Below are 18,246 nucleotides of genomic sequence, written 5' to 3'. Positions count from 1 at the left end.
TTTATTTCCATCAAATGTCTCTACAGTCCAGGCTGACTGCAAGGACAGTCCTTCAAGCCTTGGGGTTCATGGCATCTTGTATTCTGGTGCTTCCCAATGCCAAACTGCATATGAGGAAGCTTCAATGGTATCTCAAAAATGTATGGACACAACACTGCCAAGATCTAGACACTGTCATTCAGATAATACCTTGCATTCAGAAAGAATTTTTGTGGTGGGCTCAGGAATGTCACCTAAACAAGGGACTCTCTGTGACCCGACCAGAGGCGAGTCAGATTCTAACGACAGATGCCTTGGACAAGGCTTGGGGAGCACACCTCAATGGGAAATGGGTGCAAGACACGTGGCCTGTCAGACTTCAACATTTGCATATCAACTTGAAAGAGATGTTAGCAGTCCAATTTGCATTGATGGCTTTCAAGGATTTACTTCACCCAGGACAGGTGTTGATTCAAACAGACAACACTACTGTCATGTGGTACATCAACAAGCAAGGGGGAACCCATTCGTACCCTCTTTGCAGGCAAGCGATGATTTTGTGGGAGACTGCTCTCAGTTTACACCTCAATCTTCAGGCAAGGTTTCTACCAGGGGCACAGAACTCCTTAGCGGATGTGTTGAGTAGACAAATTGTGGATCCTCACGAGTGGAAACTGGATCCTCATGTGTTTCAAAAGTTGACAGTGTTATGGGGGACTCCAGACTTAGATCTGTTCGCTTCTCCACTAAATTACCAGTTGCCAAAGTTTTGCACAAAAATGTTTCATCCCACAGCTTGGAAGGTGGATGCTCTATCATTCAGTTGGAGCAATCTTCATGTCTATGCCTTTCCACCTCTGCCTCTCATTCCAAAGGTACTCCTGAAGGCCAGAATAGACAAGCCATCCATGATTCTGATAGCGCCGGATTGGCCTCGACAGCACTGGTACCCACTACTGAGGAGTTTGGTACGGGAGCCTCCATGGCCTCTGCCTTTGATTCCGCATCTTTTGTCTCAGGAGGGCAATCACTTTCTCAATGTCAAGATTCAGTCTCTGCATCTCACAGCCTGGCATATTCTGTTTTAGACCCTGGAGGGTCTCAGCTTCCACAACAAGTTTTGAATGTTATTTTGGAGGCCAGAAGGCCTAGTACAAGGAAAGTTTACGCTGATAAATGGAGGAGATTTTTTCTTTGGAGCAAAGCGAAGGACTTTGATGTTTCCAAGCCTGATTTAAGTGTTTCTCTTCAATATCTTACTGAGTTATTGGACAAGGGTTTGTCTTTCTCCTCGATAAAGGTGCATGCTGCAGCCATTTCTGCTCACTATGACTGTGACCCTCCTTTATTTTCCCATCCTTTGTTTAAGCAATTTCTTAGAGGGGCAAAGAACATAAGACCCCCATTAGAGCTCCTACTCCTGCTTGGGATCTCAATTTTGTGTTGGAAAAGCTTACTCTACAACCTTTTGAGCCTGCAGCTACTGCCGAGTTAAAGTATTTATCATGGAAGACTGCTTTTTTGTTGACCATTACCTCTGCAAGAAGGGTTTCTGAATTACAGGCCCTTATGGCAGTGGAACCTTTCCTGATTATTCATAAGGATAGGGTATCTTTGCGTACTAATCCTTCCTTTATGCCTAAAGTGGTTTCTAGTGTGGCCTTGAACCAAGCTATTCATTTGCCTACTTTTTATGCAAACCCTCAAAATAAAGGGGAGAAGATATCACATACTTTGGATATTCACAGGCAGTTACGTTATTATTTGAGCAGAACCAAGGGGTTCAGGCAGTCTCAGCAGTTGTTTGTTTCTTTTGCTTTGGGTTCTCAGGGAAAACCTGTTTCAAAACAAACTATTTCTAAATGGATTGGGTTTTGTATTTCTTTCTGTTATTCCCATCATGGTAAGGAGATTCCGGCTGGAATCAGACCTCATTCCACTAGAGCTACTGCCACTTCTACTGCCTTTCTAAGGGGTAGCTACAAAGATATTTTGGAAGCAGCCACTTGGAGTTCAGTACATACTTTTCCAAGCATTACCACCTTCCTCTTTACTCTAAGTCTAGGGCTGGATTTGCCACTGCAATATTACAGGGCATTTTAGCAGCCCCTAATGCTTTATGATTTTGCCATCCTCCCTTTACCTCTGCTTTGGGATTCTACCCATATGTAAGGACTGCAGCAATGTGAGATGAAGAACATAGTACAGTTTTGTACCTACCATAAATGTAGATGTTCAAGATCCACATTGCTGCAGTCCAATCCTCCCTCCTTCCCCTCTGTAGTTTGGCATGGTTATATGGTTTGGGTGATGGTTGTTGTTGGGCATGTTTTTGGGAGGTATCCTATTTTTGGGCTGTGGCCTTTCTTTTTAGGGCCTTCTGACATCTGGGGCAAGAAAAGACTGAGGATATGACGTCGGTCATGCGCTTTTATACCCTGACGCTCTGATGTCAGATCTGAGCGCCCATGACCGACGTCAGCCTAATACTTTGGTATTCGGGCCGACCGAGGACAGCGGACTACCCATATGTAAGGACTGCAGCAATGTGGATCTTCGAACATCTACATTTATGGTAGGTACAAAACTGTACTTTTTGTTTTTTAAAATTGATTTCAGCTTATTCATTATGTACCTATGACTAATGGTTTTTAAACGACTTATTTGAGGACATCGCATCTATATTTTATTGATTTTGTACGTTGCAAATGAATTTTTTATATGTCCACTCATATATATATATAGTTTTTTATATAGACTAATTTTCTCTAGGTTGTTGCTTTAGTATATGTATTTTTATGGGTATATATACTATGTAATTAAATTAGCAATCTAGACTTTGGAAGACCTGTACCCAAAGTATTCATATGTTTATATTTTTAAATAAGTATGTTTTTTTCAAGCACAGTTAGAAACAACTCTGATGGCCTTAAAGCATGATTACCCTTTTAAAATGCTGATAAGCTTGTCTAATTGCTTGACTTAATTGCTTAATTAGGGTGGATATTTTGTATATAAAGATGAGGATCTGCCTTTTGCAATGTAACCTGAGGAAGCGCACTAGGATAGTGCGTGAAAGCGCTTGTTCTCTCTTCTAATAAATTGTTTGTTCATTTATGGTGGTTCGTGGTGGTTCCTTGCAAGTCTACAAGATAAAAAAACGAAAAGTGCAAACTTTAAAACCACTTTATTACCACCAGAAAGTGGAATAAATAAATTCTTTCAGAAACTAAGCGCTTTCACCAACCTCTTTGGCTTCATCAGGGTTAATGAGAGCAAAGTACTACCTATAAAATACATAAAGAATGGGTATAATAGATATATTATTATTGAGACCTGGGGGTGTAGCTGCATTTAGCCTTACTTGCCAACAATATTCTTTTTCTTCCACCCTCAGTTTATCATTTCCACCTCTATCATTTGCAACAATTTTATCTATAACAAAAAAGATGAATTTTTTAAAACTCTGATAACTTTTGCTATGAACATATAGGACATTGTGTTCACCTTTATTCTTTATAGCTGTAATGTGTTCTGAAAAAAAAAAAAAAAGAATATTGTTGGCAAGTAAGGCTAAATGCAACTACACCCCCAGGTCTCCATGATACTATATCTGTTATACAAAAAGCAGAATGTATTAGGTATTATGTATAACAATGGTATAAAGTATTTATTTATTAATATATTGTGGTACTTTGTGTATTTTATAGGTAGTACTTTTATATATATCAGGATGTGCGAATGTTTATTTAAATATAGGTGGGAGGGTATTGTGGTGTCAACCATGAATTATGCATGGAATATGAGATTGGTGTGGAGTAATGATTGGTTGATGTAAAATTCAAATGCATATTTATTTGTTAGTGTGATTTGCTGTCAATAACTCTGATGAAGCCAAAGAGGTTGGTGAAAGTGCTTAGTTTCTGAGAGAATTTATTTATTCCACTTTCTGGTGGTTATAAAGTGGTTTTAAAGTTTGCACTTTTTGTTTATATATATATATATATATATATATATATGTATATATAGATATTTATATATGCTGTTTCTATGCCTGGTATAGTCTTTTACCTGGATATTGCAGCAGGTAAGTTATATGGTGGCTCTACATTGTGGATACCTAGGATGTCTTACTTCACATTTCAGTCTGTCCACCTCCACCTGTGATATGATGTTCACGAACAGGCTAACCCAGTGGAGAGCATAGGATTAAGGCATAATCTTAAAAGCGCATCCTTGCAAATACAACAGTGACAAGGGTCCACTGGCAAGCTGTTAGTCCTCAGAGGGGAACCCATGTTCAGTCTTCAAGAAGAAGGTCAAAAAAGTTTTAAAAATGTGTCTTATCTTTGCTCAGGCACTGGACAGAAGTTATTATCTGTTGCTGCCTCCATGTATGTACCCTTTCAGAGTCCCATTTGTGCTCCTGATAAAATCTTCTCATTGAAATTTAAGATCTGAAGTAGTTAACTTCATTTGGTCTACAACCTGTGGGTATCGTATCCGAGCCAGCATCTTTCCAAGCTTACAGATCCGAGCTCCAAGCTCCTCCCCCCTACCCATAATACCCTACTACCTCCTTGTAACCCTCAGATCTCGTTTGCCGCGGCTTAAGATAGCTTCTCAGAATGAGCTCCGAGTTGGTTTGTGAGTAGTTTAATAATAGAATTCTTATTTTTCACTATATTTCCCTTTGTGTGTGTGTGAACGTCAGGTAGTTTATCATAGTGGTTCCTGTTTCTTTAGCTGTAGTTTATTTAGTTGTTTAGTCAGCTAGTTCCCCTCCCCCACTAGAGTGTGTGAAGGTGTGTGCTGCTTCCTTTTTCCTTCATAATGGCTGAAGGCCCTAAGGCCATTTTTTCTAAATGCACCGAGTGTCGTCATAAGCTGTCCCCAGCAGGTGGCCAGACTCTGTGTGTGTTATGCCTGGGTGTGGAACACCTTTCCACAGGCTGCACTATTCCCAGAGCATTAAAAGACAGAAAGGCCAAGCTGATTTTGGCGGGCCTTCTGCCACCAGAATCTTTTTCTGTTTCTGCTGTGGTGCCAGCCATTACCACGGCTGTCCCAACTGCCACTCACAATCCCCTGGTTGGGACTCACCCTCCCTCTTTGGCCCAGGAGGAAAGGGAGGGCAGAAAAAAGGATAAGAGAGACAGGGAGAGAGAAAGAGAGAAGCACCAGAGCCATAAAAGGCGGTCGGAGTCGACTCCTTCGGTTCCGCCACCTAAAGTTGCTGCTTCTCCCTTGAAGGTCTCCGAGTCTACCCCCTCTCGGCTCCGCTCCCCTCGTTTCTCCCCGGAGCTGGAGGAGGAGACTCGGTCACCTTCTAGGTCATCAAGGTGACCTTCCCGGCCGCCTTCGGTGGCCTCTAGTTGGTCTACTAGGAGTTTGTCGGATGCAGATATGGATCGGATGATGCGTCAATTTTTGCAGGCTCACATGCAGTTGGGAGTGCTCGTGCCCCCCCCCTCTGGGGGGGAGCTCGACACCCTTCTTTGCCCCCCTATTGCTCCTTCTCTGACCCGCTTTTGGGTCTCAGAGCTCTAGGATCTGGTTAGCTTCGGAGCTGGGGTGGGGCCGGCGCCAACAGCGTTTACGTCTTCGGCGCCGACCATGCCCTCGGGTCTATCAGATCCAGGAGTCTTGTCGGATCCGAGCTCTCGGAGCCGTGGGGCGGGCGTTGGATCCGGAGGGGCTAGTGGAACTTTGGCTCCATCCAGGTCGGGTCACACTACCCTTTCGGATCCGATCGGGTCGCCTTCGGCACCGATCCGTACGTCGGAGCCGAGGGAACTGCTTGTGGTTCCAAGGGAGAGCAGTTCACCGTCAGCATTTGATGTAGTGGAGAGGGTCTTCTCGAGGGACTCGAGACCCCCGGTTCCTGCTCCGGACCAGCCCATCGCTCCCACGCAGTTGAGCCTATCCTCCATCATCCGACCCCAGGGACAGCCTGCGCTTACGTCCCAGATGGTTCCCTTGGAGGAACAGGACATCGCTGGTGAGGCCTCTTCGGACAGCCCCCCCGAGGAGGTGCCTCATAAGCGGAAGTGCAAGAGGAAGCACTTGGACTCACCTGAGTCCCTCACGGAGGACACGGACCTGGAGGAAGGGGAAGGTTCCCCAAGATCACCCCCCGAAGACGCCTCCTTTGGAGACATCATGGAAATGTTATGCATCAGGGGAGGGTGGTCCACCCAAAAGCCTTCCTCGGACGAGTCCGTGTTTCTGGAGGTGTTTGACCTACCTCTTGGGTGCCCCCCCCCATGACCCCCTGGTAGATCTTATTACTACCAGGGCGTGGAAGGAGCTGGACACTGTGGAGCCGATCCCCAAATGTCCCGACAAAATACTCAGCCCCCCCTCGGACAAGGCATGTTGAAGTAAGGGTCCCCCTGTGGATGCTATGGTGGTGGCGGCGGCCACCAAGAAGGAACAAGCACAGGAGAGTTCCTCGGTGCATCCTCCAGATAAGGATTCTCGGATGATGGACCGTTTTGGAAAGTGGATGATCTCTTCAGCGACCCTCTCGGTACGGTCTCTGAATTACATGGCACATGTTAATCGACTCCACCGGGACCTGATTAAGGAGTACGCTGGATCACCCCCAGAGTCCATGTCGGCCGAGGACAAGCATACGTTCTCGTCCCGAATGGCCACTCTCAAGTCAATCACAAACACATCCATGCGGCTCCTCTCCCATGCCACGGAGGGAGCGGCTAGGGCCAGCGGAACGGGCATTATCTTACGAAGACAGGCCTGGCTCCATCTTTGCGAATTTGCAGAACCCTTTAAGGCATCCTTCACAAATGCTCCTTATGACGGTTCAATGCTCTTTGGCAAGACCGTCCGCGATACGTTTCTCCAGAGCGAGAAAGACGGGAAGACGTCTGCCATCGGGATCCACTTCTCGGCTCCCCAGAGGTCCTATTTCAGGAACCAAAAGGGACAGAAGAAGATGTGGTTCCAGAAGACTCAACAACCCCGTTTCGCTCCAGAGACCTCATCCTTCAGGGGCAGAGGAGGACAAGGTGGACGCCGGCCCAGAGGCAGAGGGGTCCCAAAGAACTTTGGGTCAAGAGAACCTTTCTCGGACCGACACACGCAGCAGCCCTGAGGGGTTGCCCGACTGCTCTTCTCTGGAGGCAGTCAGAGGGCACTTCTCGGAACACCTACTAAATGGGAGTCCATCACCGCAGATCGCTGGGTGCTGTGAATTGTATCCAGAGGATATTCAATCCCCTTCTTAACCTACCCTCCTCGATCAAGAGGAATTCCCGATGTCCCACCCGGTCAGAGGGATGCAGCAGCTATAGAAATTCAAGGGCTGCTAAGAAAAAGAGCAATCCAGTCCATCCCCCCCAGAGCAGTCCAGATTAGGGTTTTACTCCAGGTTCTTTTTGGTGCCAAAAAAGACGGGGGACCTAAGACCCATACTCGACCTTTCAACACTGAACCTGTCAGTACCCAAAGAGAAATTCCGGATGGTCACTATTCAATCCATTCTCCCAGTGTTACAGGAGAATGACTGGATGTGCTCACTAGACCTCCAAGAAGCGTACTACCACATTCTTATGGACAGACGATCCAGAAGGTTTCTCCGCTTTCAGCTAGGAACCAGTCATTACCAGTTCAGGGTTCTACCCTTTGGTCTCACCACAGCCCCCAGGGTGTTTACCAAGGTCATGGCAGTAGTAGCGGCCCACCTGAGACTTCAGGGCATACAGGTCTTTCTGTACCTGGACGACTGGCTCCTTACTGCCCCCACCAGGCATCAACTTTGCTCAAACAGAGATTACCTGTTACAACTAGCTCACCAACTAGGGATCTCAATCAACCTCAGGAAATCATCTCTGCAACCCACTCAAATTTTGGATTTCATAGGGGCCAGGATAGACACGACACAATCCAGAATTTTCTTGACAACCGACAGGCTATGCAATCTTTGCCTCCAAATCTTGGACCTCTTACAGTCTCCTGCACCAGCTGCCGTATTGGTCCTGATGGCCCTGGGATCCATGGTGGCTGCCATCACTCTATCCCCATTCGCCTGTCTGAAAATGAGAATCCTTCAATGGACTCTTCAAGTGCAATGGTCTATTCTTTTTCAACCCCTATCTACCCCTATTCCTCTCAGCAGGGTGTGCAAGGAGTCGCTTCTCTGGTGGCTTCATTCCAAAGACCTTCGGGAAGGATGTCCTTTCATCCTACCTCCCCCACAAGTCACAGTGACCACGGACGCATCTCTCCTTGGGTGGGGGGGGGTCATTACAGGGGCAGATCCATCCAAGGCACGTGGACTCCCACAGAGACCTCACTGCATATCAATGTACTGAAGATGAGGGTGGTGCTTTTAGCGTACCTTCTTCCTCTGGGTACAATTGCAATTCAATCGGACAACATGTCTGTAGTCTGGTACATAAACAAACAGGGGGGAACCAGATCCTATCCCCCTTGCAGGGAGGGTGATCTCCACCAACCGCTTTCTCATAGCAACGCACATTCCGGGTCGGTCAAACATCTTCGCAGACAGGTTGAGTCGAACAATTCTCTCACCTTATGAGTGGTCTCTGAACTGAACAGTCGCAAACCAGATATTCTCACCTGGGGACAACCTTGCTGCGATCTCTTCGCTTCGCCTTCAAACACAAAGTGCAGTGAGTTCTTCACTCTGATTCCCCCACCAGGGGAAGCCCTCAGAGACACTCTAGTTCATGCTTGGCCAGCCGGTCTTCTGTATGCTTATCCCCCTCTTCCCTTGATAACAAAGTTCCTACAGAAAGCTCGTCGGTTGGGGAGCAGAGTTATCCTCATAGCCCCATTCTGGCCTCGCCAGACCTGGCTCCCTTACTTTACGGTCTTATCTAGTACATCCTCCCTCGATCCTAGATCCCAGTCTGGATCTGATTTCCCATCCACTGGGGCTCAAGACCCCCGACCTGGGTCATCTCAAGCTCTCAGCTTGGTTGATCCAGTTCCCCTAATAGCTAGGACTCCCAGATTATCCTCCTGTGTTAAGGCCATCCTATTGGCCGCGCACAAACCATCCACCAGAAAGATCTACAATAGTAAATGGAAACGTTTTTCCCTCTGGGCAGAGATGATGAATCTAGATCCTTTCACGGCCACCGTCCCAGCAGTCCTTGACTTTCTTTCACATATTTTTCAGTAGGGAGCTAGTGCGTCCACTGTTAAAGTCCAACTAGCAGCTATATCCCACTATCACATAGGTAACAATTCAGGACCCCTGGCTTCATCCAAGATCTGTAAATCATTCATGAAAGGAGCCTTCTTGTTACTACCCCAGATCAGAGATACAGTACCTCCATGGGATCTTACCATAGTTCTTCAAGCTTTAACTGGGCCCCCATTTGAACTGGCGGCCACAGTAGAATTAAAGTATGTATCTTGGAAGACAATCTTCTTGATTGCCATTGCTTCCTCCAGGAGAATTTTGGAACTTCACGCTCTGTGCTGTAAACCTCCATACATCATTTTTCATAAGGACAAGGTCTCCCTCAGGGCCAGTCCCTCCTTCCTGCCCAAAGTATCCTCAGAGGCCAATATCAATCAGTCTATCAATCTACCGGTCTTCTTTCCAAATTTTCAGAATAAAGGAGAGTACAGACTCCATTGTTTAGATGTTCACAGACAACTACATTTCTACATGAACAGAACAGCAGATATCAGAAAATCTAATCAACTTTTTGTGTCATTTGCAAAATCACGTTTTGGGAAGCCATTCACTAAAGTTACATTAGCGAGGTGGATCTCCCAATGTATTCTCCTCGCCTACAAAAGTTCTGGTCGTCCTGAGCCCCTACACGTGCGAGCCCACTCTACATGATCTATGGCTACCTCTGCGGCATTTTGGTCAAGGGTCTCGTTAGATAACATTTGTGCAGCAGCAACTTGGGCTTCTTCACATACCTTCATTTCACACTATAAATTGGATCTCATATCCAGAGGACGTGCTTCTTTTGGCTCTGCAGTGCTCTGGAATATCCTTCCATAAGGGCCTCCCAAGTTACTGGTAGCTGGGGACTTTGTCCCACAGGTTGTAGACTAAATGAAGTTAACTACTTCAGATAAAGAAGTTATGTACTCACCATAACATTCCATCTGAGTAGGTAACTTCATTTGTCTGCAACCGACCCTCCCTCCTTCCCCCGGACCTATGGTTTGCTAGTTATGAGCCTGTGTATACCTTGTTCAGTCATCACCATTGCAAAGTGATAGGGGTTACTAGGTTATAGAAACTTTCTATTGCCTTCTCTGACAAACTCGATCTGAGGGTTACAAGGAGGTAGCAGGGTATTATGGGTAAGGGGGAGGAGCTTGGAGCTTGAATCTGTAAGTTTGGAAAGCTGCCGGCTTGGATCCGAATCGGATCCGATACCCACAGGATGCAGACAAATGAAGTTACCTAGTCAGATGGAACGTTATGGTGAGTACATAACTTCTTTTTAATTACTTTTCTGACATTACAAATGATTTATTGCATGGTCTCCTTTCAAGATATACCTGTGAAGTGTGTCTTTCATGCATTTGAATATATAGTCTGAATTCTAAAATTATTTTATCTTTTCAGAGCTGATGCCTCATTTTCATGGAGACCAGCTTCTTGGTCCAGAGTACTTTACCTGTTGTTTTTATGTGATTTGGAATTGCTAAATTTTCCTCCTTATAATCTGTGTTGTAGTTTCCTGGATTGCTTTTGAAAAATAATTATTCCTATGACTTTAATGCCTACCTTTCAACAAAAACATTTACATAAATGTCCTCACTAACTGAGAAGAAGAATGTGTTTCCAAGACTATTTGTTTAAATTATTATAGAATTTTCAGTGCATTAATAATGCTTACCTTGAAAATATTTTATTAGTTTATGTAAGAAATTAAGTACTGCAAGAATGACTACTAATGGGTGACAAGACTATGAGGTATCTGCTGGTGTTTGTCTCTTTACCACACTCTTGATGCTTTATTAGTAACTGCATTTTGTTAATTTGATAATAATTGGTATTTTCAAGAAAATACTGTTATGAGTGCATATAATTAATTATGGATTTTGAAGCTGAGAAATGTAATCTGTTGTAGTTTTTCCATGTTACTCATTGTAATTAATCTTATATTGTTTGGTTTGGTTGAGTTTGTTTGCTTGCTTTTTTGTTTGCTTGTGCTTGTGTGCATTTGTTGACCTAGATGGAGCATTGGTTCAAGTGAATCATTTTCAGGTTAAGCCCAGAGTTTACATCCAGATAAAAAACACATACAACGTAATATAAGAAGTTGATTACATAGTGATTTACATTAGGAAAACCGTAATAAAATCAAAGATAGAAAAACAAGAAAACCATAATACAATCAAAGATAGAAAAACAGTTGTATCTTAACATTAGCATTTTGTAACAACCAAATCAAAAAAACTTATCCTAAAACGTTAAAGTTAATGTAAACAAATAAATGACAATTTCAGTCCATTTATCTAATGGATGCTTATCGTTTTAATTATTTCCTAAAATATGTATTCATTTAATGTAAAATGTATATGAAATGTTTCCTTATTTATTTAAACTATTCACATTATTTTTTTTCCAAAACTGCTACATTCTCTTGTTGCAATAAATTATGGTTAAAAATTATGCATATGTTGCACTGGTTCACTAATTGTATATAGATTATATACACGTATGTATTTATACACACACACATATATATATATATATATATATATATATATATACACACACACACACACACACACAATGTTTATATGTGTCACAAACGTACTAAGCAAGGGATTTTGGCTCTGATACTGCATTACATTCTGTCATGTAATGAGAAATTTTCCATTATAGAGATGGTGCCAAGGAAGCAATTTTACTTTCTACATTCAGATCTTTGAAATTTGACAACCATCTCAATGGCTAAAAATATATTTTTTTAAACAAGTACACATCTGTGTGTGTTGCAGTGTGGAAGGCAGTTTGCATCTCCACAGTACACTGCTTTCTGAAGTGTTGGCTTTGATGTGTTCATGCTGAGTGGGTTTTAGGCTTAGCCTTGCTGAACACTGGTGCTGAATTGGCACTTTTTTGCTGACATGATAGGTGTATGCTGTGTTAAATAAATCGTTCTTTGTAGTAATGTTCTTTCTCCGGAGGCATCAGTAACAGGTAGAAATCCTGATATTGCCTTTTCAGTTAGAGCTTGAAAATAGTTTTATAGCAAAGTGGTCTTTTTCCCTCTTCAAGGATGTTTTCATAATTTTTAGTAACTGTAACATTTTAACAGTCTGTTAACAATGTTTTAATTGTAACTGCTTTAAAGTATTCTAAATGAGTATTTATTATGACTTTGGATGCTCAGTTTTGTAATGTTTTACATATCTGAGCCAGAAGATGGGTTGCAAAATTTCAGATTCTGTACTTAGTTTTAAATGTTAAAGTTAAAGTAATATTGTTTTGAAGATACCACAAAGCATGGATATGATCTGTTTTGTCCTGTGTTAATTTTGGATTCATGGAAAAAAAAGACTAATATTTTCTGTCATGTGGGCTGTTTGCCAAAGTCCTTAATGTTCTTTACAAGCAATTACAGCTTATTCCTGTTTTTGTTTCTCTCTAAAAAGTATATCAAACATTGTTCCCAGTTGTGTGAATAGGAAATTTACACCGGGCATGGCACCCATGTCCCTTATGGACAGAGGTAGCTTATACATGTCTGGCCGTCATTGTCCTGTTTGGATACAGGACATCATTTTTCTTTTTGGAAAACTTGGCTAGGCTTATAAAGTCCCCCAGGTCATCTGCTTAGTTACAGTCTATGAAGAAAGGGCAGAAAAAGAAAGGGTTAAGCGAGAATGGCAAAAAGTGATACTGTACTATAATATATGAAGGTAAGATTGGAGTTTGGAACACTGGAATTTACTGGAAGTTATAGCTATGGGTGGGAACGCTTGAGGGAAAAAGGGGGAGGAATGGGCTTGTTTGAATTTTGAATGATAAATTATAGTGGTATGACCTATTCATTGTTATCTAGAAGGTTGAATAGTGTCTGTGTTACACTGCATCTTATATGATGTTGTGTGTTGAATGGAATTGTATTGAAATCTTTGAGTGATTCTATAAGTGGGCAGACTTCCTGTCAGCCAGCAGCAGGTTTCTTATACATTTGCCTTTTTATTTACAAGTAAGTGAACTTGGACCACAAGATCCCTTTTTTCAGTGACAACCTCCTTGCAGTAATACCAAGTAAACAGAGCCACAAGAAGTAGGTAAAAGGAAGTGCCATGAGTAATTGAGTGCCATGCTGAAGATAAAGAATAAAAGGTAATTAACTGCCATGCTTCTTTACAAGGTTACAGACTTGGCTTATTTTACCTCGTGTGCCTTCTTTGTGAGATTTAATTAATCCTTTTAAAAATGGAACACAGTATATTTTTTGCTTCATCTGTGCCCAATGAGATATTTGTAAAGCTTTGTAAGTCACATTATGTAATTTAGTGTGACACTCTAGTTGCAAATTCCTGCTGCCTTCTGTCATGTGGTCCATATCCCCATGTAGTGCTTTGCTTCTATCATAGCACTCCCAGTAAGCTAGAAATCATATACCGATTATTATTTACAAAGCCTGCCGGGATTGTGTAACAATTTTGCATGGAATGCCTTTTCCTTTTATTTGAAATTGCTGCGCATTTGATGTTCATCCTGAATTTTATTCTATTTTCTCTTTGTTTATTTAGCACAATTTGTGTTGTGATAACTGTCATTCACACGTTGCCATGGCACTAAACTTGATGCGATATGATAACAGTACATCGTGGAACATGGTCAAATTGTGCTTCCTTCTCCTCATTTATGGGAAATTTATCAGGTAAGGAGTGCTGTAGTTGCAGCTACATGCCGTGGAGTGCTCTCTTTGCTGTTGAGGTCTTTGGGGTGTGAATTGTTTTCTGCAGCGAAGTAAGGTTTTAGTTAATGCATGAAATACTAAACGTCTAGAACAGTACTCCAGAAGCATTCAAAATAGTACAGAAACCATGAGGTAGAAAGAGGAAACTGCTTACACTGTATGTGCTGTTAGCTCAACTCTGAACATGCTGTTAGATGGCAATGATTAAACTGCTACTGTTGATCCAGTGGCATTATGCCAGTTAACATATTAAAATACCTACGTAAATTACCAGTGCCTAAAGCTGTAATAATGAAAGAGAACAGGACTGGATCAGTTTTAGCATACCAGGTAGTGATTAATATGGTCACCAGTTTAGAAACTCAGTTTCATACTTTGGTTTGAATTGATTACACATCTGTTTGTTCATGTTCTACACAGAATTTCTTGGTTGTTTCACTATAACATTTGTTGTAAAGCTAAGAACAAGAAAGTGCTTTGTGTTAATTGGCAGAAATGTAATGCATGCCAGATCTGATATTGTCAGTTTCATTCTTTACTCAATGAATGGGTTCAGATCTGATCCTCGGCTCTGACCCGGCCACTTTCATTAGATTCTAGGATCCAACTGTTGATCTCCTCCCGTACCCATAATGCCCCTGACCACTGTATTGCCTCATATCTCATTTGATGATCTTCAAGACTGGACAGGATTGCGATTTCTCAAGCTCTTAGTGGGTTTTAGTGAATGCATAAATTTATATTTTTTATTCATCTCTTTTTTAGTTGTAATAGTTTATAGTAGCTCCCTTATCTCTCTTCTGAACTTTTCTAAATCTTACTATTACCATATTTAAATTCATGTTTATTTGGTATACTTAGCTACCATTGTTTGTAGTCTTTCTCCTTTTGTTACTCTGCCTTAAGGTAATCCTTTGTCATACCATTGTTGGTGTTAAAACCTCCCTTTTTTCCTCTGTTTCTCTGTTAAAAAAAAAAAGTTTGTGTTTTTGTGGGAACGGTTCGTAATACTATTTTGCAGTGTGGCTGATAATCCTCCTCCCAACAAACACAAATACATGTGAGAGATGCAACTATATAGCCAAACTGGAGGCTGAACTCTCTCAACTCAGGGCTGGCATGACCAGACAGGAGGAGATGGTAACCACACACACAACAATCCCAGTCCCACATAGACCTACCACAACTGCAAACCAAACACATAAAAACACAAAGACATACTCGGAGGCTCTAATAAAAAACTTACCAAAACAACAGAGGCTCCCAAAGCAGACATCCAAAAATCCACCACCTCAAAACAAAACACATGCAGCACATACTTCAATAAATCAGTGTGTCAACCAATCACAGCCCTTAAGGCCAAACACCTTGCCTGATACACTAGTAATAGGTGACTCTATAGTTAGACACACTGATGTCCTGCTGAACAGGCTGAACAAGGAGAGGGTGACTGTGAGCTGTCTATCGGGAGCTAGGATCTGCCACATAACACACGCACTCAAGTCACTCCAAAGCAAGTACAAATATGACTCCGTCATTGTCCATGCTGGTGTGAATGACCTGAGATGTACCTCCCTGGACTACATGAAAAGAGACATAGAGGAGCTCTCCGATTATGTAGCCCAGGCTGGTATGACCCTGACCCTGAGCAGCATCTTGCCCTCACCAAGAATGATACCACAATACAAAGACAAGATGATCAGCTTTAACAACTGGCTCAAGTACTGGTGTCATTCTAAGGGGATCCAATGTCTGTCTGCCTGGGATGACATGTTGGACAAGCCACGCTGCTTCGCAAGGGATGGCTTACACCTGTCACCACTGGGCTTCCGGATATTGGCTAAGGCTCTTGCCACCCCCATAGTGCCTTTTTTAGGCAAGGCTCAAAAGACAAACCCACCTCCTTAGAAAACAAAAATGGAAAAAACTAAGGGTAATGCTGCTCAACGCAAGAAGTCTAAATCTCAAGATGCAGGCACTTGATGCACTCCTCAGCATGGAGAACATCGACGTCTGTGCAGTAACTGAAACCTGGTTCAAGGCTCCTGAGAGCACCCCAGTGCTACCAGGCTATACCTCGTATCATGCTTTTCGGCCCCAAAACCCGGGCCAAACCACAAAGTGTCCATATTCATCAAGGACACCCACACCTCCAGGTTAGTAGCAACACATGAAGCATCAGAGACCATACAGGTGCAACTAACCATAGGCAAAACTGCTATACAACTGGTAGCATGTTACAGACCACCCTCTCAATCTCAAGAACCCCACTCGGCCTTCCTGAAGACATTGGAGGATATGAATGTATCACAAAATACCATCATACTGGGAGACTTCAACTACCCAAACATAGATTGGGTACATTATTCTAGCCCTAATACCCTAGCCCAAAGGTTCCTGGAATTCATAAATTCAAATGCACAGGAACAACAAGTCACCTCTCCCACTAGGGGAGATAATATACTAGACCTGATCATCACAAACATGGAGACAAAATGCTCCACACCGGAAGTATACCCCTCACTAGTGAGATCTGACCACAAACTAATCATCCTGGATATACATATCCCACCTCCACCCCCAGCACAAAAGACCTCAGTGAAATACTTCTCAAAAGCAGACTTCACTCTTCTTAAGACTGAGATGGTATCTTTTAAGCCCACTGTGCCAGTGGATACCACATCCCAAAATGCTGAATCCTTCACAAATGCTTTCTATGGACATCTCCAAGAATGCATGGATCATGCAATCCCAAATAAATCCATGTCCCTCTCCACCAAAGGTAAGCGTCCTGTCTGGTGGACCTCAGCCATAAACAAATTGTATAACAAAAGAAGGAAGCTACTGCACGTCAGAGCAAAATCCCATGAAGGGAAGACATCTCTGATCAACATTAGCAGAAAACTATGTTCTCTCATAAAAACATCCAAGGCCAACTTTGAGAGAAAAATCGCTAAGGACACTAAAGATAACCACAAAGCCTTCTTCAGCTATTTTAGAAACCTGGGCGGAACCCTCATATATGCTCAGAGTTGGTTCACAACAACAAAAAATACACTGAACCCACAAATATTGCCAACATTCTGGCTGACAGGTTCAGTGCAAATTTCTCCCCTCCCTCACCCCCAAAAGAAGAAATACTTATCCCAGCTGAATGTAATCTCCCTGTCATCTCAGATGTCCAAATGAGAACCGCCCTAAACAAAGCAAAAAACACAGCATCAATGGGACCTGACGATATCCCGGGTTGCGTGTTACGTGAACTCAAAGAGGAGCTAAACCCACACATAAAAATGCTATTTAACCTTAGCCTTACTTCGGGATATGTACCTGAACACTGGCGTACAGCAACAGTGGTCCGACTCCACAAGGGGGGGTGCCTCTACAGACCCTGGAAACTACCGCCCCATAAGCTTAACCAGCCTGGTCTGCAAAGCTATGGAAAGAATCATTATGGAACTCATAAACAGAGACATAGGGGACCTACAGACACTTGACCCCACCCAGTTCGGCTTTGTAAAGTGCAGATCCTGCCTTTTAAACCTGGTTGACTTTTTTGAAACAGTCACTAGAGCCACTGATGAGGGCAAAGCAGTCCATACAGCATACCTGGACTTGGCTAAGGCCTTCGACACAATACCCCACTCGGGCATCATAGATAAGCTCAACAGCTTAAAAGTAAACCCTTATGTCACTAGATGGGTTGCAAACTGGCTAAAGGACAGAACCCATAAAGTTAAAATCGCTGGAGCAATGTCAGACTCAAAGCCAGTCACAAGTGGTGTCCCACAGGGATCTTGTCCTGGGACCCCTCTTGTTCAGCATTTATTTCTCAGATGTTAAAGCAAACATGGGAGGGCTGTGGCTGACAAAGTTTGCAGATGACTGCAAACTAGGCGCCATAGTCGATACACCAGCAGACACACACATCCTACAAAAAGGCCTCACAGAAACAGACAGCTGGTGCCGGAGTCACGGCCTTAAACTAAATGCCAAAAAATGTATAGTCATCCCCTTTGGGAAAAACAAAGTACCCACAAATTATCACATAGACAGCAACCCACTGAGTACGGAAAAAGTAATAGGGACCCAAGTCGACAGCGACCTCTCATTTGACACCCACGTTGCCAAAGTGGTTAGAAAAACATTCTACCTTGCACACCTCATCATGAAGGGATTCACATCCAGATCCAAGGATGTTATTGTAGCCCTATATTCCTCCCTCATCAGACCCATGATTGAGTACAATGCCCCATTTGGTATGTACCTCACCCGGCATTTGCAACAGCTTGAGAGACCACAAAAGTACCTCACCAAGAGGATCAAGGGTCTCCAACATATGTCTTATTCT

General features: G+C 43.1%; 1 protein-coding gene across 2 annotated transcripts in view; it reads left to right on the top strand.

The window, feature by feature from the left end:
- TMEM222 (transmembrane protein 222) overlaps positions 1-18,246 on the top strand; it is a 293,800-nt gene that overhangs the window by 149,550 nt on the left and 126,004 nt on the right. For both annotated transcript variants that reach the window (XM_044084400.1, XM_044084393.1), the window contains exon 5: positions 13,726-13,856. In XM_044084400.1, the coding sequence (XP_043940335.1) occupies positions 13,726-13,856 (131 nt within the window). The remainder of the gene's footprint in view (positions 1-13,725; positions 13,857-18,246) is intronic.

This window comes from Protopterus annectens, chromosome 1.part1, assembly GCF_019279795.1.
Source record: "Protopterus annectens isolate FY-2018-M chromosome 1.part1, PAN1.0, whole genome shotgun sequence".
Lineage (NCBI taxonomy): Eukaryota > Metazoa > Chordata > Ceratodontiformes > Protopteridae > Protopterus > Protopterus annectens.
Note: the sequence above shows the minus strand (reverse complement) of the source record. Positions and strands in the feature narration are given on the sequence as shown.